The 27,904-nt window shown below is 39.1% G+C and overlaps 1 protein-coding gene across 1 annotated transcript; it reads right to left on the bottom strand.

Annotated features, from left to right (window-relative positions):
- Positions 1-51: 51 nt before the first annotated feature.
- LOC311168926 (hyaluronidase PH-20-like) lies at positions 52-3,710 on the bottom strand (the record flags this gene model as incomplete). The annotated part of the gene is made up of 3 exons (XM_084230630.1): positions 52-147; positions 2,416-2,505; positions 2,961-3,710. 3 exons carry the CDS (start codon positions 3,708-3,710, stop codon positions 52-54), a joined length of 936 nt encoding a protein of 311 aa, XP_084086756.1.
- Between the last annotated feature and the right edge of the window lie 24,194 nt (positions 3,711-27,904).

Here is a 27,904-nt window from a genome sequence, read left to right as displayed (position 1 = left end):
AAGGCTGGAATTTGTCAATATCCAAGGTATATAGTATAACCATGGTCAATTTCAGGCTACCAGCCAGATATCATTAGATGAAGACTGGAGATCAAGTTCCCCATTATTACAGTTTGGCGTGTAGTGTGGAACAGCACATATAATCCACTAATAGAGGAAAAATGGATAGAGTATGGATAACAGCACAAGGAAGTAACTCACTTATATATTTTGAGTTATTTTTTTTTCACTTAACTTACTTTATTCTAAGTTTTTATAATTTAAGTTTTAATTATGACTGTAAGATCACAAAATCCCTAGATATTTAGCAATCAGGTTTCATGAGCTGGGACCAGTAGAAGCTGATTCCGTCACATCACTGGAACTGATAAAACAGAATGGAAGGAAATGGCTTGCTTACATTTGAAAATAATTGTTTTATGTCAGTTCAGTCATTGTAAGTAAATTTGCAATTAACAGCTCTCAAGTTGTCAATCAATTAGGGGCACTTGTTTGACAAGTGATCCATGCTCTATTGATTACGAATGCCATAGAAAGAAGGGGGAAGTGATGATAGAACTGACATTCAAAATGACCACAAATTGGGAGAGGCAGCAAAAATATACAGAACACAGCACACGGGGACTATTCCGAGGCAGCGTCATCAAGTGGAAAATAGCCACATTGAAGCTGAGGGAACCCTCCTATATGAATAATGCTGAAGATGATCTGAGAGTCACAGCAGAAGAATGTAAAGATTAAAGAACAATGAAAAAGTGTGACAAATAGTATGTCAATTCGTCCTACTCATTAGGGAATATCTGATTCACTCTTCATCTAAGTAAGAGCAGAGTTCCAAGTTCCTTTTTTTTAAAAAAAGGACTTAGTAAGAAAATTATTAAGTGGCTCCATCATAAAATGGATCAACCCTTCAAACAGGGTTCATAGATTTGGGGGAACAATTAGTGAAAATTAGAAATATATGTAGGAGAATAATTTTAAATGATTTTCTAACACACGAAAGGGACTAACTTTGTTCCATTAGACTAATCAGTTTCTTTGAATGTTATTTTGTGTTATTTCTTTTTTTTTCTGATGTCTTTTTTTTTTTAAGATTTATTTACTTATTTATACAGACCGTGGGTACAGTCAGAAGCGCGGGAGGGTGAGAGAATTCACCAGAGCCAGAGCGGGGAGCAGAGCAGGCAGACGGACCGAAGTACACCGCTGAGGGGAGCAGCGGGCGGCAGGAGAGGTCTGCGCGCCATGTGGGACCCTCCTCCGGTGGCCGGGGAGCAGCCGGGGATCGAACCGGCGCTGCAGAGGCTGCGGGCAGCTTCGCAACCCAGCGCTCAACTGCTGCGCCACCAGGGAGGCCCCTTGTGTTATTTCTTTATAGTCAAACCAGAACCAACAGAAGCATGCCAAATAGGAAGAAGAGTTCAGATTATTTTAAAATAATTTCAGAAAGGTGGCGGTTGCATTTTATACCAGAAATAAAATTATGGTTTTTCTGTCTTAAGCACAAAATGATCAAAAGATCTCCTCTGCTCTTTGAATACAAAGTCTCTCTTCTCTGTCCTAGGAGAATTCCCCGGGGCCATGAGTCCATCACACTTTTTGCAAGGCAGGCACATCACTAGCTTTTCCACATCCATCAAGAAGGACAAAGCAGTCCTGGAAACCTCAACAAATGATAGCACTATCATCCAACGACGCTTTACTGATACACAGGGATATATTAGTTTCTATAATTTTTTACTTATCCTGAAATGCTATTCTCTTTTTTATTATTTTCCCATTTAAAGCTGTATCATAAAGCTGTATCAATGATTCTTCACTGAGATGCCCGACAAAGTAAGCAGCTGGCCAGATTTGGTCCACAGTCATCAATTGCTGACACCTGCAACTGACTGTCATTCAATGATTGATTGAATAAATAATTGTTCAATGAAGAGCAGTTAAGAGAAGGAAAGAGCAAAGGAATGCATGCTGACTAATTGTAGTTCTTTTAAGAAGAAAACACAGGGCCTCCCCTGCTGGCGCAGCGGCTGAGCGCTGGGCTGCAAGGCTGCCCGTCAGCCTCTGCAACACCAGTTCCTTCCCCGGCCACCGGCGAGGGTCCCGCAAAAATAAAAGAAGAGAACACAGGTGTGGTAGAAAAATAACCAAAAATCAAGTCATAAAACCACATTCTATTCATCTTTTGGCTACTTATTGGCTGTCTAGTCTAGAGAATTTTAATTAACCTCACTGATTTGTGTCCTCACTGGGAACAATTACAGTTTTCTGCCTCACAATAGCACACAAACGAAATTTGATTCAGTCAGTATCCATGTGCCAAGCATAGCACTTATTTCGTTAATGACCATCACAACAATTTCCCAAATCATTAAAAAGAAATGTTTTGATTCAATGCCTACGGATACCACTTACCAGAGTTCGGCTTAAATTGTAGCCTCCCCATATTACCATTCCAGAGACACCTAGAGCCATGCTTTCCCCAATTGTGTCCACAAGGTCATCCTGGTGGATGCAATAGAAAGAATTAACAGGTGCAATAACTTGAAAGTGTGATACATGGGACAGTAACACCTAAGCTAAGCTGCAGAGCCCACAATAATATTTTTAAATACTTCTCCAGTATTAATATTCATGTTTTACATAACCACTGTCCTACTATAGCAAACACACTGAGTTCCTGTATGATTTTAAATACTTCTATTGACAAGTGAGCAGGCCCAGGAAAGAAAAAGAAGAAATTGAGTGAATCATTGCCTGTGCTATCTTATTCCATGATTGCAAAGGCATTAGAGATGAAACCTTCTTATTTTGTACTTATGTAATGATGCGCCCTACCCCTGTACATAATCCTAAAGGCTATTCAAAGCAAAATTTTCCATCTTCCAAAAATGATGTTAAACTTGATTAAACACCACGGTGGACACTATTTCATTGCCCTCATACCTTGATTTACTTACCTTAGACAGAAATCTATCAGACTTATCAGCAAACACTGGACGGAGGTATGCAAACACTGGAAGTGGGTCTGTATGGTTTCGCACTTTAGAAACCCGAAGGGCTTCCCGCACGCGATTCCGGACAAATAGCGCTGCATATCGTGAATTCTTTACATCAGTATTTAAATAAATGGATGGGTAAAGGGCGGTGCTTTCATTCCACAACCAACCGAGATGATCATTTCTTTTCATTTCTAAATAAACGCAACTTCCATTGTAACCAGCTCTTTTATAATGAGTATTGTAACATTCAGGGAATCGATAAAAACCCCATAAGTATTTCGGCCGTAGTGATTTCCCCAATTTTAAAGTCTCTAGCATGAAAGTCTTTCCTGCTGTTTCAAACTCACCCTTGGCAATGTTGGTGGCATTATTCAAAGGAAGTGTTACATTTTGTTGGCGAATCAAGCCAGTAGATATATCTCTGTAAATATGTTTAGGGCTCCAGTTTCTTTCCCAGATGGGCCTCCATTCTTGCCAGTCAATTACAGCCAAGCCCACATTGTTTGGTCCAATGTAGTAGGCAATGTCAAGGGCAGCTTTGTCCAAATGTTTTTGCAGACATCCCAACTGGGGGATTCCTCCATTCACACTGTCACCTGTACGTGAATCTATATAAGGATAGTAGCCAAGTTTATCGAAATAAAATATTAAAATACCTTGTTCTATGATGTTTTTCCGGGGACTACCTGTTAAGGGGAAGAGGCTCATATCTATCTTTATATTATGCCTTTCATCACACAGTTCAGTTGGGGCATTGGAAATCCAGAGGAAAGGATTTTGGGGGGAAAAAGGAGATGCTATGAAATCCTGCATCAAACAGTCTGGAAACAGAAGAAATATTCCGTGGAATCCAACAAAGCATCTGAAAAAGATGTGCTTGAACATTAGCACTCCCATGGCAAAGAAAATGACTGTAAATGCCATGTATTTCTTCCTAGACACTTTGGTTTATACAGTATTTGATGTAAAATAGATGCAGAGAGGAGAGATAATGATCATGTAATATTTAAATGTTATTCTTTCTTCAGGTTTTAGAAACTTTTTGTAAGTTGATTATCTGTAGCTGGGAAAAAAAGAATATACTGTTAACAACATTTTTGCATCAGAGTTTGGAAGCTTCACCAAGTTCTCAACTTTAAGGACAGAGAGTTTTATTCATTTTGGAAGATGGTGGACCTACTCCTGTGTTTGAAACAACAAAATTATTTTATCTTTTGTATGATACAAATTCTGTGATAGCTAACATTTGTCTCATCTTCTGAAATCAATACTGAGCCTGCAGTGGGGTGAATGCAGCCATTTTTTTCAATTTTCTTCCCTAGTTTCTAAGTCCCAAGTAAGGACATTTATAAGAGCATAAATTTATAAAAGCATAACTATAAAATCTATAAGTCTCTTCCATGTTATAAATATTATGTCAAGTCATGAGACTTTAGTGGTGTGAAAGATTTCACTTTATTTTGTATATGGTGTTCTTTTTTTACTTTTTCTTTTTGTTTACTTTAAACCTCACTTTTCATTTTTCAAATGTAAGTCATTAGTTAATGTTTGAGGTGGCACTGGTCTACACAGTGTATGTGATTCAAAGGCACAGATTCTCACCTCCTCAGATATACGTCACCACACCCACCACCAAGGTAACCACAGTCCTCTTCCACAGTCTACAGGGCTCCTTTCACACCCTGCTCTCTACTCTTCCCGTTCCTCTTCATTAGCCTCAATCTACAGTCAGACATTGAGGATTTATGCTCCAGCAAATTCCACTCCTTCCAGAATAGAGAACACACATTCATGCATTCACACATGGTGGCCACGCAACTGGTTACAAACTTACCAAATTCACTTTCAAATGCAGAAATTGATGACCAGATAAAGCACAAAGATAACATTCTAGGGTATATACCTAAAGCACCACAGGGACCAAATATCTAAGTGTCCAAGATAAATGCCATGTGGTTCCAGTCAGAGAATGATGTTGAAGTTGGGTTGGGAATGGAGGCAGGAATTAGACTTAAAAACAAAAAAGCATTTACAAGATGTATTCAATAATCTGAGAGACTCTGGCAGAGATGAAAAGCAGTAGAATTAATGACCTAATTTAGCTACAATCCTCTTAAAATTGTTACACACTTTGAAATATAACTTGTTATTCTAAGTTTAAGTTGGAAATATTTACAGATACTGACCAAAGGGTCAATTACAACTAGGGTGAAACTGACCGAAGTTGTTTTCAGTGTAACCAGAACATGACTTCACGGAAGGGAAAAAAAAAACGAAAGAGATGCAGGGGACACGTTAGATATTTCTGACTATCTTAAGGACTTATAACAAAATTGTAAAATTTTAGTGAGAATTCTGAAAAGTGGTGGGGGTGGGAGGCAAGAGAATAATCAGGATCAAGGTTAGAGGTCAGTTCCTAGTAGGTCCGCTAAAGTTAGGCCAGGAACCCTCAAGTCTCTTTAGAGTTGGTCTCAAGTCTCTTTAGAGTTGGTCGGTGACTCTGGGAGCAACTGAACCATGACTCGGGAAACAACCAGAAGGGACCAAGATGGTTCACCCCTTCCCTATTCTTGGCAAAACTGTAGAGTCTCCATTATTTTAGTCATGCCTATGCCTAAAAGGGCTGGCCCCTCAAGTGCCTTCCTGTCCTTTGGGAAGAAGCCTTGCACCCCCAGATTTGCTCCAAGCCTCTGTGGGAGCCAGCCAGCCTCGGGGCTCTGTGCTCGCGCTCTAACGGGCTCTGCCCACCAGGCTGCTCCATAACCGACCTCCCTGAAACCCGCTCTCCTGAAACCAGCTGTACCCAGTGCTGCCCGCTCCACAGGCTCTGGTGCCTCCAGGTTTCCTCTGTGGCTTGTTCTTCACGTCTCTCCTTAAATTATTCAAGGGCCCTGCACTGCTCGAGGTGTGAGTGGGTTTCTTCTTGGCACGCTCGCTTAAGAATCACCTCCTGACAATGATTATCTACAATCCAGGTTAGGGCTCCCCGAGTAGCACCAAGCACGGCTCTCTACTTGCTTGCAAGTGATGAAAGTCGGGTTTATGATTCTGATCTTACCTGGCCCACGGCCTCAGTTAAAATATCCTTCACTCTGGCTTCAGCTGCCAAGCCGCAGTTTGCATCTATTTAGATTTTCATGACGTAGGCGATCAGTTGGCCCCCTCCGCGCCCGCCTGAGTGTGCTCAGACTTTGCAGGACACTGAGGAGATGTTTTAGAGTATTGCTTCCATGCAAGATCAAGCCCCTGTATCTATGCTTGTTTGTACCTATTTGGAGGAATATAATGGGATTAGGCCAAGATCTTCAAAAGCATTGCCCTGAGCATGTGTTGTCATTTATTAAGAAAGCTGTTACAAAAAAAAAAAAAATCTTTTAAGAGAACAGTAGAAGAAAGGGGACTAGCCAAGAAAGTGTGACTTTTCACATCAATCCTGGAGAGGGCAGCATTAGCCTGACCACCCAAGTGATCCAATTAAGGGTGGCTAATCAAAATTACACTAACTGGGGAGGGGGGCATAGGATCCAGAGGAAACTCATTGAATCTGGGGTGAAGGGGTGGCAAGCCAAGAGACCTTGGAGGATCTTGGTGACTCTGTTTACAATGTGTGAGTCAACAATGTGTGGGGTACTGGAATAATAACTGTATACTGACTTTTAGTAATATACTAAAAGTATATTTAGTAAGTCATTGAAATTTATACATTAAATTGAAGAATTGTATGTGTGAATTATCTCAGTTAGGCTATGATAATAAAAAAAAAATTCTCTGGTGAAAGCAACCCAAATTTTACACTTAGACTTCATATAGACTAAGGTAAAAAAAAAGTGAACTCAATCAATAATTGTCAAAAACATAAATTTTTCTTTTTTTTAAATAATAAATTTTATTTTTATATTCCCCCATACGATTGCAAACCCCCCATTCTGACCCCAATACCTCCCCTCCCGCCCCCCACCCCGCAAAAAGTGTCTCTGGTTCATAGTTTTTTGTTGATTTTGATTTTCACTTTCTTATAGTTATTCATTTTCCTGGTCCCTTATTTAAGTTTTCTAGATTCCTGCTATGAGTGAGACCATCCGGTATTTTTCTTTTTCTTTCTGGCTTATTTTGCTGAGCATGATCCCTTCCAGCACCATCCATGTTGCTGCAAATTGCATGTGCTTATCTTTTTTGAATGCTGAGTAATATTCCATGGTATATATGTACCACATCTTCTTGATCCAGTCATCTATTTTTGGGCATTTGGGCTGTTTCCAAAGCTTAGCTATTGTAAATAGTGCTGCTACAAACATAGGGGTGCAGGTGCTCTTTGGAATTGATGTTTCTGTGTCCTTTGGGTAAATACCTAGGAGTGGAATTGCTGGATCATATGGAAGCTCTATGTTTAGTAGGTCCAGAAATCTCCACACAGCTCTCCATAGTGGTTGGACCAGTTTGCACTCCCATTTTTCAATGGCTATGACTGAGGTCAGAAAGAGTAAAAAGATACAGAATCTTCTCATGTTTATATAAAATATAAAATATCTATGATTAAAAGTTTAAAAGATGGATTCATAAAATGGTTAAATGTAAGAAACTGTCAAATAATATGTAAGCTAAGCGCAAAATATGCTAACTGAGACATAGACCAAAACTACAGAACTCCAATACCAGACTTACCATCTTAAATGAGCCAGAAAGGAAACACAGATTACCTAAAAGAGCAGGCAATCATACAGAAAGCAGCAGTTTCAAGAAAAACAATATAAAATGGACAAAAGAGCTACAAAAGGGTAAGGGAAATACCTACCACTCATTACTTTTATAAACATCAAAACTATCTTTCTCTATAAGGGATAAAATTTAGAAATTATCGGGCCTCCCCTGGTGGCGCAGCAGTTGAGCGCTGGGCTGTGAGGCTGCCGCAGCCTCTGCAGCACGGGTTCAATCCCAGGCCACTGGTGAGGGTCCCACAAAAAAAAAAAAAAAAAAAATTAGAAATTATCAGATTAAAACCAGAGTTCTCCTCCAGAAGGCTTTCATTCATGGAACCTATAAGTTGACCCTCAGTAAGGAGGAAAGTGAGCACAGGCAGAAGTTTGATTTATAAAAAGGTAGAATGAGGAAATACAGGTTAAATAGGTACATTTAAACAAACACTGTCTACATACAATGCAAATAATGTTTACTTTGGAAAAATTTACAAAACTAACATACTAGATGAAGTGCAATTTAACTGGAATTAATAAGAGTGAAGATGGGAGATGAGAAGGAAGGAAGGAAAGTCAAGCACCTCCCATGTTTTTAAAAATTTATTTATGCATAGAAGAATTGGGATACAGGCCAGAGATGGGGGTTAGGGGTGTGAGAGGAATCACCAGAGACAGAGTGGGGAGCAGAACACCTAGATTGACTGAAACACACTGCTGAGGGGAGCAGAGGGGGAGAGAGTAGAGGTCTGCTGTGCCATGTGGGTCAGCTCCCTGACTGGGGATTGAACTCATGCTGCAGCAGTGATAGTACGATAGTTCTGAGACTTAACCCCTGTGCCACCAAGGAGGCCCTGAAATTTATTTGTTTAACAAAATCAAAGTTTATTTCTAAACATTATTTTTACCTTTGGGCTTCTTTTCTTCTTCCTATTTTTTCCCCTTAGAATATTGCCTGAAATATTTTGCATGGAAAAAAGGATTAAAAAGTTGTAATTTTTTATAAAAATATTTTGACGCAAAGTAATAAAATAAATTGTGTGCATAATTTTTCTTATAATCTTTACATAAGTATCTCTGGGAATAGAAACTCCAACTTTCACCAGATTCCTAAAGCCCCTTTGATGCCATAAAGGTTAATAATCATAGAATAAGGGGCCTCCCTGGTGGTGCAGGGCTTAAGTATCAGTACTATCAAGCTATCACCAGCCACTGTGGCATGAATTTGATCCCTGGCCAGCGAGCTAACCCACATGGCACAGCAGACCTCTCCTGTCTTGCCCGCTGCTCCCGTCAGCAGTGTATTTCAGTAGATTTGCCTGTTCTGCTCCCCTCTGTCTCTGGTGAATCCTCTCACCCAACTACCCCCCACCTCACACCTCTGGCCTACACCCCAGCTGTTGTATGCATAAACAAATAAAATAAATCTTAAAAAAAATTAAAAATCATAGAAGGAAATTATGAATATTTTAAGGTCAGAGCCGTAATTGTACCCTGCTTCCTCCTCACTGCACATGGAGAGGTGGAGAGTGGCTGTACTTGATACCCTGGGCAGTTGGTCATGGTTGCCCCAGTCCCTAAAGGGTATTGACCACAAGAGACAGCGTTGACTCAATGAACAGGTACATATGGATTTTGACTTAAGAACTGAGTATGAATGTTAATGTCTTGTCAAGAGGAGGAAAGCTTATTTATTAAATATATTATGAATTGGAGAAAGAAGAATCAGACTGGAAGAATATAAAAAGAAAATGTATCTCTTTGGTTGATAACACAAAATGGAAGTAGAACATGTTTCTTTATTTGTACTGCTCTTCCACGCTGGATTTATCACAAAGTCTCTAAAAATGAAACATCATTAGGGTATTTATATTCTTATGAACTTAAGAATGTCCCCTCAAAATTCCTATATGGAAGTCCTGCCTCCCTCTACCTCAGAATGTGACCTCATTTGGAGACAGGATTTTCACAAAGGTAATAAAATTAAAATGACGCCATTAATGTGAACTTCAGTGCAACATGACTTGTGTCCCTCTAAGAAGTGGGAATCTGGAAACTGACGGGGACAGATGGAAGATACAAAAGATGGTTAAGAAGAAAGGCCTGGAACCGATCCTTCCCTTAGGCCCTTCGAAGGCACCCATCCTGCACACCTTTATCTCAGATTTCTAGACCCAAGAAGTAAGAAATTTCTATTGTTGAAGCCACCCAGTTGGTGACAATTTGTCAAGTCAGCCCTAGCAGACTTATAAAGACACAGAACAAATGCCAGGCAACACCAGGCAAAGACTATGAATCCAGGCGAGCAGACCCTGGGGGAAACTCCAAGTTGGGGCCCAGATGCAGATATGTTTTATTGAACCCCTGAGGCCACTGCCCAGGGAAGGAGAAAACTCTTAGTACCTAATATAGGCCAGCAGCAACAAGGTTCAAAGTTTAAGTAAGCTCACCATGTATTAAATCTCGTACATAATGTGATACCTCTAATGTAGGAGTCATGTGTTTCTTTTGATAGTTTTTCAGGCACAGAAGTGTAAACTATAGCATCTCAGTGGAAAAGCAAGGCTTTTAAGAGCAGACTGAAAGGAAAGCCTTACCATTCTGAACTACAGTTGCAAATAACTTGGCCATACTTTCTCTCTGACATTTCTTGCATCATGCTTTATCTTTACTCTTCTCCATCTTCATCCTCACCCATGGAGGAAAGTTCAGATTCCCTGGCTCAGCTGGCTTCATGCTGTCTCCCCATGCTCCTGGTTTCAAATATCATCTAAATGGCCTTGGACTCCTGGTATCTTTCAGACTCGATTTGCACTCCGGTTCTGCCCTCTACTTCCTGGCTTATATTTACATAATAAGTTATCTCCATCACAGGGTATTAGGGAGATTCAGTGTTAATTCTGCCTAGAGCCAGTATCCAATAAATAAGAGCTAAGTAAAAATAGCAATAGCACAACAGATAGCTTACTGTGCTTATTATGTGTCAAGTGCTGATCTAAAAGCATTTCCATTTCAACTCCTGTAATTCCTACATAGATGAGGAAATGAAGGAAGGCACAGAGGCCTTATGTAACTTGCCAGAGAACCCACAGTCCAGAAGTGATACACCTGGAAACTCAGGTAGTCTGGCTCCAGAGGCAATTTTCTCAAGCTCTCAGGCATTCTGTCTCTCTATCATTATTACTCATTAATAGTGACACAGCCCTAATCTCTCCCTTAAACCTCCAAATTATATCATTTTATAAACAAAACACCTTTCTGGACACCGTGTAGACCCCTCGGGTACAACATATTCACATGAGTACCCAAACTGGCTGCTTTTTCATGAGTGGACAGCGCCTTTGAAAGAAGCTAGTGTCACATTGGCTTCCGTGCCTTCGCTGGACCAGCAGCAATCCACTCCCATCCCAGCACGCAATGGATGATTGATTTCCAAGTCAAGCCTCTTCTCTCCATTCCTACTGGAGACTAGGCAACCCCTGGAGTTCAAGACTTTCTAATTTCTGCTCTAGATAATAACGACAAGCCTCTGACTGGTTTTCCTGCCTTCGGGCTGGATGACCCAATTTCCCTCAACTCATTCATCTCTACAGACTCTCACCATTCCAAACCTGCATAAAGGATCAATGACAGGTTTGTGAGCATTAGCCCAGAAGATGCTTCATATCTGACTTCTTTTTACCTTTCTAGCTCTGACTCCCATCTCCTACCAAATGCATTTTTGTGTTTCAGTAATGCCCAGATTTTCCCTCTCCCCCTTCTCTTCCCTGCTTCTCCTCTACTTCTTCTCCCTCTTCCCACTCTCTCTCTCTCTTTTCTCTCTCTTTCACACACAAAAACACACAACCATGCTGTCTCACAACTAGTATATATTAGAGTCCACAGTTTACAGTCTGCCCATTAAGAATACACAAAATAATCACAGGGAAGACATCATCGCTAACCTTCCCATTCACTAGTGTCCTCATTGCCAAAATAATGTTTGCTACTTGAAAAAAAGTCACTTTTAAATCAGTTTCACAAGCCAAACTTTAAAAGTCACCTTTAAAGACAGAGTACTACCAAAACAATTACAAACCAGCAACATTACTATGTATTCTGTTATTAACATCTTAACTCTTTTTATATGAAAGATAAGCTGACTTGCTGCTGTAACCTAATGAGCTAGCATGTGACTACTTATTTCTGCTTGCTGAAATCAAAAATCTTGATGACATGGAGACAGTGTGGTTGAAAAGCCCAGGGGATAGACGTTGGTGTCCTACTGCCCCCTGCTGTTGGAAATATAAAGTTTATGATAGTATCTGGAGTGAGGCTGAGGTTGATGCAAATTCCTAGTAGCCTATACACGTTTCCTCTTTCTTTGAATTCCAGTTTCTCCTTTTAACATAGAAGTTACATGTTGAAGGTATAAACGGAATTGTTTCTTGATACCCTATGGCCGAGGGACTAGCACTCAGAATAGCTCTCAGTCATTGTCAGACATCCATCCTCACAGGCTAGTTTAGAGCATGGAGTAAAACGAAGACATAAGAACTAGTTCTGAGTTGTAGGTGCCAGAATGTTTGCTCATCTAAGAGCCGTATGGGAAGGCAGCACAATGCAATGGTGTGGTACACAGACTCAGAGTCAAAGCCACCCAGGTTTTCTTTCCAGCTCTACCTATATAAGCCTAGGTGAGTCACTCAACTTCAGGCTCATTTCCTTAACTGGAAACTAGATGATTAAACGAGAAGTTGTATGTAAAACATATAATTGTTGACTAATAATGGAAGCTCTTTTTATCTGTGAGGAGCTCTAAAATAGTGATTGGCAATTTCAGTCAGGCTAGTTCCTAGCATCATATGGAAATATCATTCAAAGCATTTGCCAGGGGCTTCCCTGGTGGCACAAGTGGTTAAGACGCAGCCTACGAGGCTGTCCACAACCACTGAAGCATGAGTTTGATCCCTGGTCAGCCAGGGAGCTACCCACATGGCACAGTACACCTCTCTTGTCTCACCTGCCGCTCCCCTTTTGGTCACTCTGCCTGTTCTGTCCCCTACTCTGTCTATGGTCAATCCTCTCACCTCCCAAACACACCCCTCTGGCCTGTACCCCAGTTCTTGGATGCATAAATAAATAAATCTTTAAAAAACAACAACAACAAAAAAGTATTTGCCACCGAAGTCAGTGACTAATCAAGTTAGTGATTAATGTTTTCTAATGAATACAAAATACATGTGTATATTTTTGGTTGCTTAATTTTCCAAAACATTTGTATACTGCTTATTACAATCAAAGTGTTTTTCATACTTTTGCAAAATGATTAACGCTGAAATCTCTTTTATTTCTGGTCTGCAATTAAGAGACATTTTAGAGAAGGAAAATCATCCATAATGATTTCTTTCCTAGAAAGTACATAATCATATATTCACACAAGCCTTATCCCTTTATTTGTTATTTAGGATTAACAAGTTGGTGTGGGGAAAGTAATACATTTTTTTAAAAACTATGTGCCTATGCTGAAATATGTTATTAAATATGTGGAATGCTAAAGTGCTAGAAACCAAATAAGCAGTGTTATATCAGCACAACATATTAAAATTTTATTGGGTCACTTATAGATATAGCATAAAAGGCACTCTTGGAATCATGTTTTCATGCGACAGTATGCTGAGTTTCTATCATAACATTCACCACACACTGCTGTAATTTATCAATTTCAAGGTCAATCTTCTTCAAATATACACCAAACTCAGCATAGCAAGAAACATTCTCCCTCCTCTTGAATATGTGATCTTTCCCATTGAACCTGGCAGAGAAAAAAAAAAAAAAACACTCAATAAATGCTCTCTGAAGGATCGGGATGGATACTTAGATGAAATAAGGCATTTTGGGTGCACAAGATTGTCAAACTTGACAACCAAGGATGAAAAGACAATCGGAATACCGGCTATATGAATTCTGAAGACATTAACTCAAAAGCCAAGTTGACAGGATAATCACTTGTTAAAGCTACTGTTTATACAACACAACTGGAAGCAATGATTAAACTGAAGTAGCTGAAATCATATTTCTATGCTAAGGACCAACTAGCAATAGACATTAAAAAAGAAAAAGAGTTATCCTCATTATTACTTTCTTAACATATTTTTATGAACTATAGTGCATTAACAATGATACTCATTTGTAGTAAAATGGTATTATCCAAACCTTCACTTTTCTCAGGCAAAACCTAGGTAGACAGTTGTTTTAGGAATTACAATCAGTATATATACATTCATGTGTGCAAAATATTTGCTACAGAATCACGGCAACCAGAATATATAACTTGGACATCATCTTAAAGAAATTGTATGCTCTGTTAAAAACCCGGATTCAAGTCAAATGGAGTTTCAATCATGTTGTAGTATCAATGGTTTTAGTAATAAAACTGTTCTATGATTTTGAAAATCAAAGGTGGTAGTCAACATTCCTTGTTTATCATTAATAATAATTTAAAGTTTCATTTGATCATAAGAAAATAATTTTTGCTCAAAATGTCAAGCTATTCATTATCATAGCCAAGTGTTTTTATCATCACTCCAAATACAAACTAAGGATTATCACGTGCATGAAAAAAATCATTTTTTAAGTTACTAAGTATAAAAATGTAAAAGCTATAAAAACATAAAGTATGTAGATAGGAAATTTAATAAGCACTGAACTTGTACTGGTAAAGGTTGTTTCATTAGGAGTGGTTAGATTACATAAGGTACGCTCATGTTCTTCTTGGAGGATGTTGGAGATAGCTTCCACTAAGCATTTTGTTTGGAGGCTCTCATTGAGGTCTTTTCCAGAAGCACATGGGGACATTGTAGTATATGGTATAGTAGACGCAGCACTGCTATAAGCACCTGAAGAGATGCCACTCAATTTAGAAGGACCACTGAGAGCTGAGTTTACAAAGGCATCTATACAAATATTATTACCAACACATAGAGGGGTAAGATTTGTAGTAGTCACATTCACTGTAGTCATACAACGGATATTGGCATAACAGCTGCAATGAAATTTTTGATAAAATTGCTGTAGGTCGTCCTGAGTGGGCTTCCCTTTTACCACATATTTTCCGTCGTTCAACGTTTCAATAGTAAATATCTTTGGGTTCAGGTGAAGATAGTCGCTTGAATTCCAGTTTCTCCTTATACACACTCCCTGATCTTGGCAAAGCACTTGGCTACACATTTTGGCTGCTAAGGTGACATTGATTATGTAAGGATTCAGGGTATTCTTCATATATTTGGCTAGGTTCGTGCAATCTGTCTGTAAAATTATAAGAAGGTCAGAATAAGAAGGGGCAAGTTAATTTGTTTGTGATTTAATTCCCAGCAATAAGCATTTTCTAAGGAAGCATGAAAAAATAAATCCAGGGAGACATAGGACACATTTTATATTTTTCTGCACAAACAAGACTATTCCAAATATATGTAATAACATTTGCAAGTTTCACATGCCATTTCATGCCACAGATTAATTAATTGAGAATAAACTAGCCTTTGTCTTCCTCAATAATTCACAAACTAATGGGGGTGAATGAGGCACAGAACATACAGCAGTTAGAGCATTATATCTGGAGTCCACTACTCTGTTGGGAGTCTCAGTTACACTAATATTAGCTGCATCAATTGAGGAAACTTCCAAACTTTCTTAGTCTTAGTTTCCTATCCAAGTAATCATGGAGACATGAATTAATCAGGCTATCCATTTGCTTCCTCATTTGTCGGATGATTACAGCATGGACTACATAGGGTTGTGGTATAAAGATACATGGTATTTAAAAGTGCTTAGCATAGCACCAGTGTATCATTACTCCTCAAGAAATTATAAACATAAGTATCTCATTTTCCACGCACATTTAAATAACATTGGAAAGATATGGCTTCTGTATTACTAGTTCAAAATAAGGGACATACAACTGAATAAACTTTATAGTAAATGTGACCTATCGTTCATGTTATGGGTGAATTAAGCAGTTCCTTTACAAATGCATTTATTTGTGGAATCTGAGTATTGAAAATGACCCATCTTGAAACTACGGTGTCCTAAAACTGGGGCATTGTCCTTTTCTATACCCAGAAGATAGTCACTTTCTTTCATGATGACAGTGCTGAGGAGGTGGTTCTAGTCTTCAGCAGATAAAGCAGGTGATGGTAGATCAATAGGCAAGTAGAGGAATCTTGGCAGCTTCCACTTGAATCTATTTCCTGCTACCTTCCCTTCCATAGAATAATGGCCTTCCAAGGCTGCCCAAACCCTATTCCCTGGAACCTGTGACACTGCTATCTTACATGGCAAAAGGACTTTACAGATATGATGAAGGGTGTGAACACTGAGATAGGGAGAGATGGAGCTGAATTTTCAGAATTCTCTCAGTCTAGTTCTCATAAACACAGAACTGATTCCAGTTGGGTTTGGTAAAATAAGATACAAAGAGGAGGACAAATCCAAGGTAAGAGAAAATCAAACCAGTGTTGCTGCTTTTTAAGATAGAGAAGCTCATGAGTTGGGACCAGTAGAAACTGGTTCCGCCTTGTCACTGGAACTAATAAAGCAGAATGGAAAGAAATGGTTTGCTTTCATTTGAAAATAATTTTTTAAGTCAGTTCAGTCATTGCAAGTAAACCTGCAATTAAAGGCTCTCAGGTTGCCATTGAATCAGAGGAATCATGACAAATAATCCATTGCTCTACTGTACATGGGGGCTATTCCAAGGCAGTGTCATGACGTAGAAAATAGCCACATTGAAGTTAAAGGACCCTTCTGTGTGAATAATGGCGAAGATGATCTGAGAGTCAGAGCAGAAGATGTGAAGATTAAAGAACAATAAAAATATGACAATTAAATAGTACATCAATTCATCTTTCTAATTAGTGAATACCTGAGTCATTCCTCACCTGAGTAAGAGGAGACTCCAGATTTCCTTTTACTGAAAAAGGATGCAGTAAGGAAAATATTTAAGTGGTTCCATCCTAACATTGATCAGTTCCTCCAAATAGAGTTTACAGATTTTGGAAACAAATAATGAAAATAAGGACTATAAGTAGGAGAATTATAATTGTTAAATAGCTTTTTAAATCTGAAAGCTTATGCTAAATTATTAGGTTCTTATATTAGAGACTGATTGATTCAGCTTCTCTGAAAGTTATTTTCTGTTTTTTTTTTAATTTGGTGATCAAATCAGAGTGGATAGAAGTAGACCTAATAGGCAGAAGACTTGAGACTATTTTAAAAATTTATCAAAGGTGACAACTGTATTTTATTCATGAAGTAAAATGATGTTTTTTTTTCTGTCTTAAGTACAAATGATCAAAAGATCTCCTCTGCTCCTAGAATACAAAGTCTCTGTTCCCTGTTCCTAGGAGAAGCCCCTAAGAGTCCATCACAATTTTTCCAAAGCACGGGCATCACTAGCATCTCCACATTCACCACAAAGGACAAAGTCAGCTCCGATTCATCAGTGTTCGTGTGACAGCTTTACTCTTGCATTGAGTCAAAGTTTTGAAGAGGTAGAGGTTAAAGACCTGATACACAGAACTAAAATAGGATAAAAATAAAGGAAGAGAGACAAAGGTTAGATCATAACAGTGAAAGCTTTTTTGAGCTCAAGAAAATGCATTTGGAGAAAATGCAAAAAAATGATACCAAACAGAGAAAAAACAGGTTTATATTCCTAATGAATAGGTTTTCTAAAAATACACACACACTACTAAATATAATCTGTGGAAAATAAGGAAGGGTTTCCTTCCTCTCCATTAGGAAACCTTTGAACGATTTATTCATTCAAAAATTAACCTGACTGTTTCTAAGCCCACCCCAGCCCCAATCCCTGCCCTACTCCCCACTCCTTTTCTCCGCTGTGCATCCCCCTGCTGTGCTGCTGCTCCTGAAGCTCATACCATCTCAGAAGCTTCTCCTTCAAGTCTGAAGTCTTGGAGGCATCTACCTTACTGCTTCTCTTATCCACTCTGCCCATCAATATCTGGTCAATCCACTCTCAGTTCTAATGTTTGATTAAAGTCACTGCCAAACACTTGCTCACACCTATGGTCCAAGCCTGCATTAGCTTCCTCTCTCTGCTGCACCTTACCCTTCTCCCCTTCTGCCTTCTATTCTCAAGTGAGCTAAGTACGTCTTCTGACTTGTTCATCGGAGATTGCCACTCTTCTGCTCAAACATGTTATTAGCTTCCCATCTCAGAGCAAAAGCCCACACATGACTGCCTGCTATCTCAGAACCAAATCTGTTATCTTTCTCCTCCTTACTCATTGCATCCAGTCCCACTGGCCCACTCATTCTTTCTTTAAAAGCACATTGCAGCCTGCAGGCCATTGCACTTACCTCCAGAAACTTGGTTCCTTAACTCAGCAGGTCTCTGCTGCACAACCTCACCAGAGCATCCTGTGACTGCCTCATCTAAAATATCACTATTCCATCACGCTCCATCCTGCCCACCCTGCTTCCTGGCTCTTTGTTGTGTTTATCCTGCTGACCTGCTCTATCTGTACTTGCATTCCCAGCTCTGAGAATGCAGGGAGAGGACCTGTGATCTGTTCATTATTACATTTCCAGCCCCTAAAAATTACTTGACATTTAGCCACAGCAGGCATTCAATAAATCAAGGGTTGGCAAACATTTTGGGTATAAGCCAGACAGCAAATACTTTAAGATTTTAATGATACCCTCTCTGCCTTTATGATACATTGGTGCCTCAGAAGTGCACAGCAGCCCTGGGCACCTCAACACATGAGCAGGACTATGAGCCAGTGAAGTTTTACTGATGCCCAGGAACATATTAGTTTCCATATTTTTTTTACTTATTCTGAAATACCATTCTCCTTTTTATTATTTTCCCATTTAAAACTCTATCAATGAGTCTTGACCAAGTTGCTGGACAGAGGAAGCAACTGGTCAGACTTGGCCCATAGTCATCAGTGCTGACCCCTGCAACGGAGTGTCATTCAACAAATAATCAAATAAATAATTACTCAATAAACAGCAGTTAAATGAAAGAAAAAACAAAGGAATGCATGGTGAATAACTGCAACTCTTTTAAGAGAAGACAAAGCCTCTTTTAAGAAGAGACACACAGGTGTGGTAGAAAAAAAAACAAAACAAACAAACACCATGTCATAAAACCACATTCTAGTCCTCTATTGGATACTTACTGACTGTCTAGTCTAGGGAATTTTTTTTAAAGATTTTATTTTATTTATACAAGAACTGGGGTAAAGGCTAGAGGAGTGGAGGGTGAGAGGATTCAACAGAGACAGAGTGGGGAGCAGAACAGGCAGATCTTTTGAAACACACTGCTGAGGGGAGCTGCAGGTGATCCAGGAGAGGTCTGTCCTGCCCTGTGGTTTGCTCCACCACGGGTGGGAATCAAACCTGTGCTGCAGAGGCTGTGGACAGCTTCACAGTGCGGCGCTCAACCTCCTGAGCCACCAGGGATGCCCATAAAACCACATTCTAGTCCTTGTTAGCCATCTAGTCTAGAGAATCTTAATTAACCTCACTGATTTGTTTCCTCATGGAAACAGCTATAGAGATTCTGCATCACAATAGAACCACAAATGAAGAGAAATTTGAATCAGTCATTATGTATGTGCCACTATAGTATTCTTTTATTTTTTATTATCACAACATCCCCCAGATCATTAAACATAGAAATGTTTTGATCCCTTGCCTACCAATACAACTTACCTCATTTCGGGTTAAATTGGAGCTGCCCCATATTACCATTCCAGAGGCGCCTAGAGCAACGCTTTCCCCAATTGTATGCACAAGGTCATCCTGGTGGGTGCAATAGAGAGAGTTAACAGATGGGAATAACTTGAAAGTGCTATACATATCAGACACTAACACCAGAGCTAAGCTACACGGTCCACAATAATATTTTTAAATACTTCCCCAGGTTAATTTTCATGTTTTACATAACCACTGCCCTCCTATAGCAAACATACAGAGTTCCTGTTATGATTTGAATTACTTCTATTGACAAGAGAGCAGGCCCAGGAAAATAAAAAGGAAGGGACTGAGTTGAAACGTCGCCTGTACTAACTTATTCTCCATGATTGCAATGATGTTAGAGATGAAACGTTCTTATTCTGCATTTGTGCCATGATGCATCCTACCTGTGTGCATGATCCTAAAGGCTATGAAAAGCTAAATTTCCCTTCCTTCAAAATTGACATTAAATTGATTGAACACTACTGAGGACACTAATTCATAATCCTCGTACTTTGATTTTCTTACCTCACTAAGGAAAGTCTTAATTTTATCAGTAAAAACTAGACGGAAATATACAAAAACTGGAAGCGGGTCCATATTGTTTCGCACTTTAGAAACTCGAAGGGCTTCCAGCACACGATTCCGGGCAAAGAGCGCAGTATTGGAACCATTTATTTTGGTATTCAAATAAATGGATGGGTAAAGGGCAGTGCTTCCTTTCCATAACCAGTCGAGCAAATTATTATTTTCTTTTTCTTTATCAAGGCAACTTCCATTGTAAGCTCGATCTTTCTCATAACGATGATTGTAACAATCAGGAAAAAGATAATAACCCCATAAGTATTTTGGCCGTAGTAATAGTCCCAATTCTAAAGTCTCTAGCATGAAATCCCTTCCAGCTTTTTCAAACTCCGCTTTGGCAACTAGTTCTGCATATGTAGAATTGAGTGTCTTATTCTTTTGTAGAACTAAATCAATAGATTGATTTTTGTAAACAGCTTTTGCAACCCAATTTCTGTCCCAAAGGGGCCTCCATTCTTCCCAGTCAATTACAGCCAAGCCCACGTCGTTTGGTCTAAAGGAACCGCAAATGTCTTTCCTAGCTTGGTCCAAATGACTTTGCAGATTTGCCAACTGAGGGATTCCTCCACTCACATTTCCACTTTTATGTACATAAGGATAGTGGCCCAGTTTGTCCTTATAAAATATTACAACACCTTGTCCTGGGCGGTGTAGCCCGGGGCTTCCTGACAAGGAGAAGAGGCTCAAATCTATCTTTATACTGAAATTAACACAATTGTGAATTGCGACATTCCAAGCCCAGAGGAAAGATGCATTTGGAAAAATAGGAAAGGCTGTATAATTTTGCGTCAAACAGACTGGAAACAGAAGGAGTGTTGCATGGAATCCAAGAAAGCTTCTGAAGAAGATATGCTTGAACATTAGCACTCCCATGGCAAAGAAAATAACTGTGAAAAATCACTTCTTTCTTCCTGGACACTTTGGTTTATTTAGTATTTGCTGTAAAATAGAAGCACAGAGGAGGGATATTATAATGGTATATTTAAGTGTTATTCTTCATATATGTTTCTGGGATGTGTTGTAAGTTCCTTATCGGTGATTGGGAAATAAAGGAATATATTGTTAATTACATTTTTGTCTCAGAGTTTGGAAGCTTATCAATTACTCAAATTTAACCTCAGAGAGCTTCATTCATTTTAGAAAATGGAGGACTTCTCCTGCATTTGAAATCAACAAAATTTTTTTCTCTTATGTAAGATACAGATTCTGTGATAGCAAAAGTTTGCCTCAACGTCTCAAAACATTCCTGAGCCTGCAGAGGAGGGATGAAGCCAATTATCCTTTCTTCCCTTCCCATTTTCTATGTCCTAAAGAAGTAAAATTTTAGAACTTAAGTCACAAAAATCTTTAGCTCCTTTATATGTTATAATTATTACAGGGGAAATCTGTTATTGTCAAGCCATGAGATTGTAATGGCACTGAAGATTTCATTTTGTTTTGAGTCTGGTGTTCTTTTGTTCCTTTTGTTTTTTACATTTACTCCTCACTGTTTGTTTGTTTGTTTTTAATTTAAGTAATTAGTTGTGTTTGAGGTAGCATTGGTTTTTTTTACTCCCCATGTGTGATTTACTCCCCATGTGTGATTCAGAGACATAGATCACACCTCCTCAAATACATGCTCCACACCACACCTACCACCATGGCACCCACAGTTCTCCACCATAGCCTACGGGTCCCCTTTCACACCCTGCTCTCTGCCCTCCCCCGATCTCTCCAATAGCCTTAGTTCTACCTGTTAGACTTATAGGGTTTATGACCCAGCAATTCCACTCTGTCCAGGATAGAGAAAAATACATCTTCCATGATGGTGATTCACGTGGACTACAGATTACCAAATGCAATTTCAAATACAGAAAATGAGGACTAGATAGAAAGAGTGCAATGACATTGTAGGGTTTGCCTAAGGCACCTGGAGAGCCAAATAAAGAAGTGACCTACATAAATGCCATGTGGTTCCAGATAGAGAAGGGTGTTGAAGTTGGACAAACCCTTGCACGACTTGGGCTGGGAATGAAGGCAGGAATTAGATAGATACAGGACAATAATCCAACATGGATTATTCAATAACCCTCAATGGGAGACTGGCTGAGGTGTAAAGCAAATGGAATGTTGGCATGAAAATACAGATTCCACAACAATGAATTTTGATTGTAACTCTTAGGCAGGTAACAAAATGAAGGAAAGAGACAAAAAATTATTTTACCACTTGACTTTTCTTCCCCACATGAAATTTTGTCTTTGTAAAATTTATATCCCCTAACTAGAACCCAGTAAATCAGTCAAGAAATTAAAGAATTAGGAGGGGCGGATCAACATGGCGGCGAGGAGACGCTGCGAGTAAGATCTCCCATTAAAAAAAGTTAATAGGGAGGAAAAGTGGCAGGTCCCAGTGAGAACTGGGACACGGAAGATAAACAGACGACTCCAGCAAACTACCCGAAGAAGAAAGTTGCCATAAAAAGAGGACTAGAAGGGAGGAAAGTGCAGAACCTGCTCCCCTCCCCCACCCACAAAGTCGGCACTATCTGACCAACAGAGAGGAGGAAAAAAAAAAAACTAAAATGCCCAACAAGAACAAACTACACATCAAGCGGTAGTGTGAGTGGAAAGGAACTATTGCAGCCACCGCACCCCGTGAACGGGAGCTGTGGATAACCCTGAAGGATTCGCCGCGGCGGTGAGTGAACGGCTCCAGGAGCCATTAGAGAACAACAAAGACTCTGGAGACCTGCACACAGCCCCGGGCCGGACGGGAAATTTCTTAAGAAAAGACTGCTTGAAAAGGGCAGAAGGCTCCCGGAGGAGACAGTGGCCAGCTGGGAAGTTAGCCCACGCCAAGCCCCTTCCGACCAGCAGTCTGAGCAGGCACCCACGGCCGGGGCAGACAGGGCGCACAGAAGAGTGTGCCTGGGACCAGATGCACAGGGACTGCGTCCCGCATCGCCATTTTAGAACAGGGACATTTCTTCAGTAAAGACTGCCTGAAACCAGCAGAAAGCGCCCTCAGAAGCCAGATATGGCTCCTAGAGGAGCCAGAGGGGAGCAGAGAAGTGCACCCAAGAGGCCAGCCAGTCTGGGCAACACAGTGTCCCAATGCATACAACAAATTAGAAAACAGACAGTAGTGAGTAGAAGAACCACACACAACCTAACAACTCCTCAGGAAAAAAGCACACCACAAAAAGAAAACCACCTCCCAGATTACAACGACAGTAACTTGGAAGAACTTCTGAGCCTTCCAGAAAGAGAATTTAAAATTGCCATGATTAAAAAAGTGACAGAAGTCATAAAGGAAAACAATGATATGAGAAAAATAATCAACGATCAAAAGAATGAAATTGAGTCCCTAAAGAGGGAAGCAAAAGAAACGCAGGAGATCAAAGAATTAATGGAGGAACTAAAGAACTCTGGGAAAAGCAATGAAAGCAGAATAGATGAAATGGAAGAACGAATAAGTACTCTTGAAGACACAGAAATAAAAAGAACCAAAACAGAAAAGGGAAGAGAAGTACAAAGGAAAAAGAACGAAGAAAGACTTCGGGAAATATCTGACTCCATGAGGAAATGAAATATAAGAGATAATTGAAGAGAACTTCCCAAATGTGAAGAAGGAGCTGAAAATTGATATACAAGAAGCAAGAAGAACACCAACTTCCACGATGAAAGGAAAAATACAGCAAGACACATAATAGTAAAGCTCCCAAGAATCCAGGACAAGGAAAAAATAATGAAGCTGACAAGAGGGAAGAAACAGATAACATTCAAAGGACATCAACTTCTCTGAAGAAAAACTATGGGTAAGGAGAGAGTGGAGGGACATAGTCAACAGACTACAAGAAAACAGATTCCAACCAAGAATACTCTATGCCGCAAAGCTCTCCTTCCTCTATGAAGAAAGAATAAGGACCTTCCCAGACAAACAGAAACTCTGGAATTTCATTACAACTAAACCCCCACTCCAAAAAATACTACAAGGAATCCTAAAGCCAGAACCCCAGAAGGACGAATAACAATGAAAGAAGGCCGAAAAAATAAGTTATTAAAAGAATAAATAAATAAAATCAAAGGAAAGACAAACACAATGGCAAATACAGATGCTAACATATCAATATTAACTCTAAATGTAAATGGACTAAACTCTTCAATAAAAAGACACAGAGTTGCAGCCTGGATTAAGAAACAAAACCCAACCTTTTGCAGTCTCCAGGAAACACATTAATCTACAAAATATAAAAATAGGCTCAAAGTTAGGGGTGGAAAACAATCCTACAAGCAAATGGACCAAAAAAGAAAGCAGGAACAGCTATACTTATATCAGAAAAAACAGATTTCAAACTCAAAAAAATAAAAAGAGACCCCAACGGTCACTACATTATGATCAAGGGGACAATACTTCAAGAAGAAATAACACTCATTTACATATACTCACCAAACGAAGGAGCACCAAAATATATCAGACAACTGTTGTCCTCTCTGAAAACAGACATCAGAGAAAACACATACGTAGTGGGAGACTTCAACACACCACTATCAACAATGGATATATCAACAAGACAAGAAATAAGTAAAGAAACTAAAGCTCTAAATAAGGACCTAGAGCATATGGGCACATCTATAGAACACTAAACCCCCCAAAAACGGAGTACACATTTTTCTCAAGCGCACACGGATCATTCTCCAGGATCGATCACATACTGGGGCACAAGACAAACATCAACAGATACACCAAGATTGAAATCATACCAACCATCTTTTCTGACCATGAAGGCATCAAACTAGAAATAAACCATAAAAAGAAGGCAAGGAACTTTCCTACCTCATGGAGATTAAAAACCACACTACTGAAAGACCACTGGACTAATGAGGAGATCAAAGAAGAAATTAAAAAATTCTTTGAATTGAATGACAAGGAGGACACCAATATCCTAAATGTATGGGATTCAGCAAAAGCAGTAATAAGAGAAAAATATATAGCAATAGAAGCTCACATCAAGAAACAAGAAAGAAAGAAACTACCTAATCTCGAAGCTCAAAGAACTAGAAAAAGAACAACAAAAAAACCCCAAAACCAGTAGAAGAAAAGAAATAATAAAAACCAAAGCAGAAACAAATGAAACTGAAACTAAAAAAACAATCCAAAAGATCAATGAAACCAAGAGCTGGTTCTTTGAAAAAATCAATAAAATAGACAAACCCCTAGCCAGGCTCACAAAGGAAAAAAGGGAGAAAGCACAAATAAACAGGATCATAAATGAAAGAGGAGAAATCACAACGTACCCAGCAGAAATCAAAAGAATAATCAGTAACTCCTATGAACAGTTGTATGGAAACAAGTTCAACAATCTAGAGGAGATGGACAAATTCCTACAACTCTACAATCACCCAAAGCTAGATAAAGAAGAGATAGAACAGCTAAACAGACCAATTACAAGCAGTGAAATTGAAATGGTAATCAAAAACCTCCCCAAAAACAAAAGCCCAGGACCTGATGGATTTACAAATGAATTCTACCAAACATTCAGAGATGAATTAGTGCCTATCCTTCACAAACTCTTCCAAACAATTGAGAAGGAAGGGACAATACCAAACACGTTCTATGAGGCCAGCATTACACTAATACCAAAACCGAACAAGGACAACACAAAAAAGGAAAACTACAGGCCAATCTCCCTAATGAACACTGATGCAAAAATCCTCAACAAAATTTTAGCTATCAGAATCCAACAATTTATCCATAAGATAATTCACCACGACCAAGTAGGATTCATTCCAGGGACACAAGGATGGTTTAACATCCGAAAATCAATCAACGTTATCCAACACATCAACAAAAAGAAATATAAAAACCAGATGATAATATCAATAGATGCTGAGAAAGCTTTCGACAAAGTACAACACCCATTCATGATAAAAGCCCTTGAAATTCTTGGGATACAAGGAACGTACCTCAACATCATAAAGGCCATCTATGACAAGCCAACAGCCAGTATCATTCTCAATGGCGAAAAGCTGAAAGCATTTCCATTAAGATCTCGAACAAGACAAGGATGACCACTTTCACCACTGCTTTTCAATATAATACTGGAAGTCCTAGCCAGAGCAATAAGACAAGAGAAAGACATACAAGGAATCCAAATAGGAAAAGAAGAAGTCAAACTATCACTATTTGCAGATGATATGAGAACCCCAAAAACGCCACAGAAAAACTAATTCAACTCATAAATCAGTTCAGTAAAGTGGCAGGATACAAAATCAACACGCAAAAGTCAGTAGCCTTCCTATACACAAACAATAAATCTGAAGAAGAAGAAATAAATAAAAACCATCCCTTTTATTATCGAAACAAAAAAAATCAAATATTTGGGAATAAATTTAACAAAAGAGGTAAAGGCCCTATACAAAGAAAACTATAAAACACTGTTAAAAGAAATAGAAGAAGACACAAAGAAATGGAAAGACATCCCGTGCTCATGGATTGGAAGAATAAACATTATTAAAATGGCCATCCTACCAAAAGCAATATACAGATTCAGTGCTATTCCAATCAAAATTTCAATGTCATTCTTCAAAGAAATAGAACAATTATTGATGAAATTCATATGGAATCACAAAAAAACACGAATAGTCAAAGCTCTCCTGAAAAAAAAAGAAGGGAATGGAGGCATCACACTCCCAGACTTCAAACTCTATTACAAAGCCATAATCATCAAAACTGCATGGTATTGGAACAAGAACAAACACACAGACCAATGGAATCGAATAGAAAATCCAGAAATAAACCCACAGATTTATGGTCAACTAATCTTTGACAAAGGAGCAAAGACTATGCATTGGAGCAAAGAAAGTCTGTTCAATAAATGGTGCTGGTAAAACTGGGTCACTACATGAAAAGAATGAAGCTTTACCACTACCTCACACCATACACAAAAATCAACTCAAAATGGATTAAAGAACTAGAAATAAGACCTGAAACCATAAAATACATAGAAAGAAATATAGGCAAAACACTACGTGATTTGCACATCAAAGACACCTTCACAGACACATCACCCAAAGCAGTGATAGTGAAGGCAAAGATAAACAGCTGGGACTACATCAAATTAAAGAGCTTCTGCACAGCAAAAGAGACAATAACAAAAGCAAAGAGAAACCCCACCAACTGGGAGAACATTTTTGCACACAACACTAATGATAAAGGACTGATCACGAAAATCTGCAAAGAGCTGATGAGACTCAACAACAACAAAGAAAATAATCCAGTCAAAAAATGGTCAGAAGAGCTAAAAAGAAACTTCTCTGAAGAGGAAATGCAAATTCCAACAGGCATATGAAAAAATGTTCCACATCACTTGTAATCAGGGAAATGCAAATCAAAACTACCATGAGATACCATCTTACACCAGTGAGAATGGCACATATTAAAAAAACTAGCAACAACAAATGTTGGCGAGGGTGTGGAGAAACAGGAACTCTTCTGCACTGTTGGTGGGAGTGCAAACTGGTCCAACCACTATGGAGAGCTGTGTGGAGATTTCTGGACCTACTAAACATAGAGCTTCCATATGATCCAGCCATTCCACTCCTAGGTATTTACCCAAAGGACACAGAAACATCAATTCCAAAGAACACCTGAACCCCTATGTTTATAGCAGCACTGTTTACAATAGATAAGCTTTGGAAACCGCCCAAATGCCCAAAAATAGATGATTGGATCAAGAAGATGTGGTACATATATACCATGGAATATTACTCAGCATTCAAAAAAGATAAACACATGCAATTTGCAGCAACATGGATGGAGCTGGAAGGGATCATGCTCAGGCAAATAAGCCAAAAAGAAAAAGAAAAATACCGGATGGTCTCACTCATAGCCGGAAT

Source organism: Talpa europaea (genome assembly GCF_964194135.1).
Source record: "Talpa europaea genome assembly, chromosome: 3".
NCBI lineage: Eukaryota > Metazoa > Chordata > Mammalia > Eulipotyphla > Talpidae > Talpa > Talpa europaea.
Note: the sequence above shows the minus strand (reverse complement) of the source record. Positions and strands in the feature narration are given on the sequence as shown.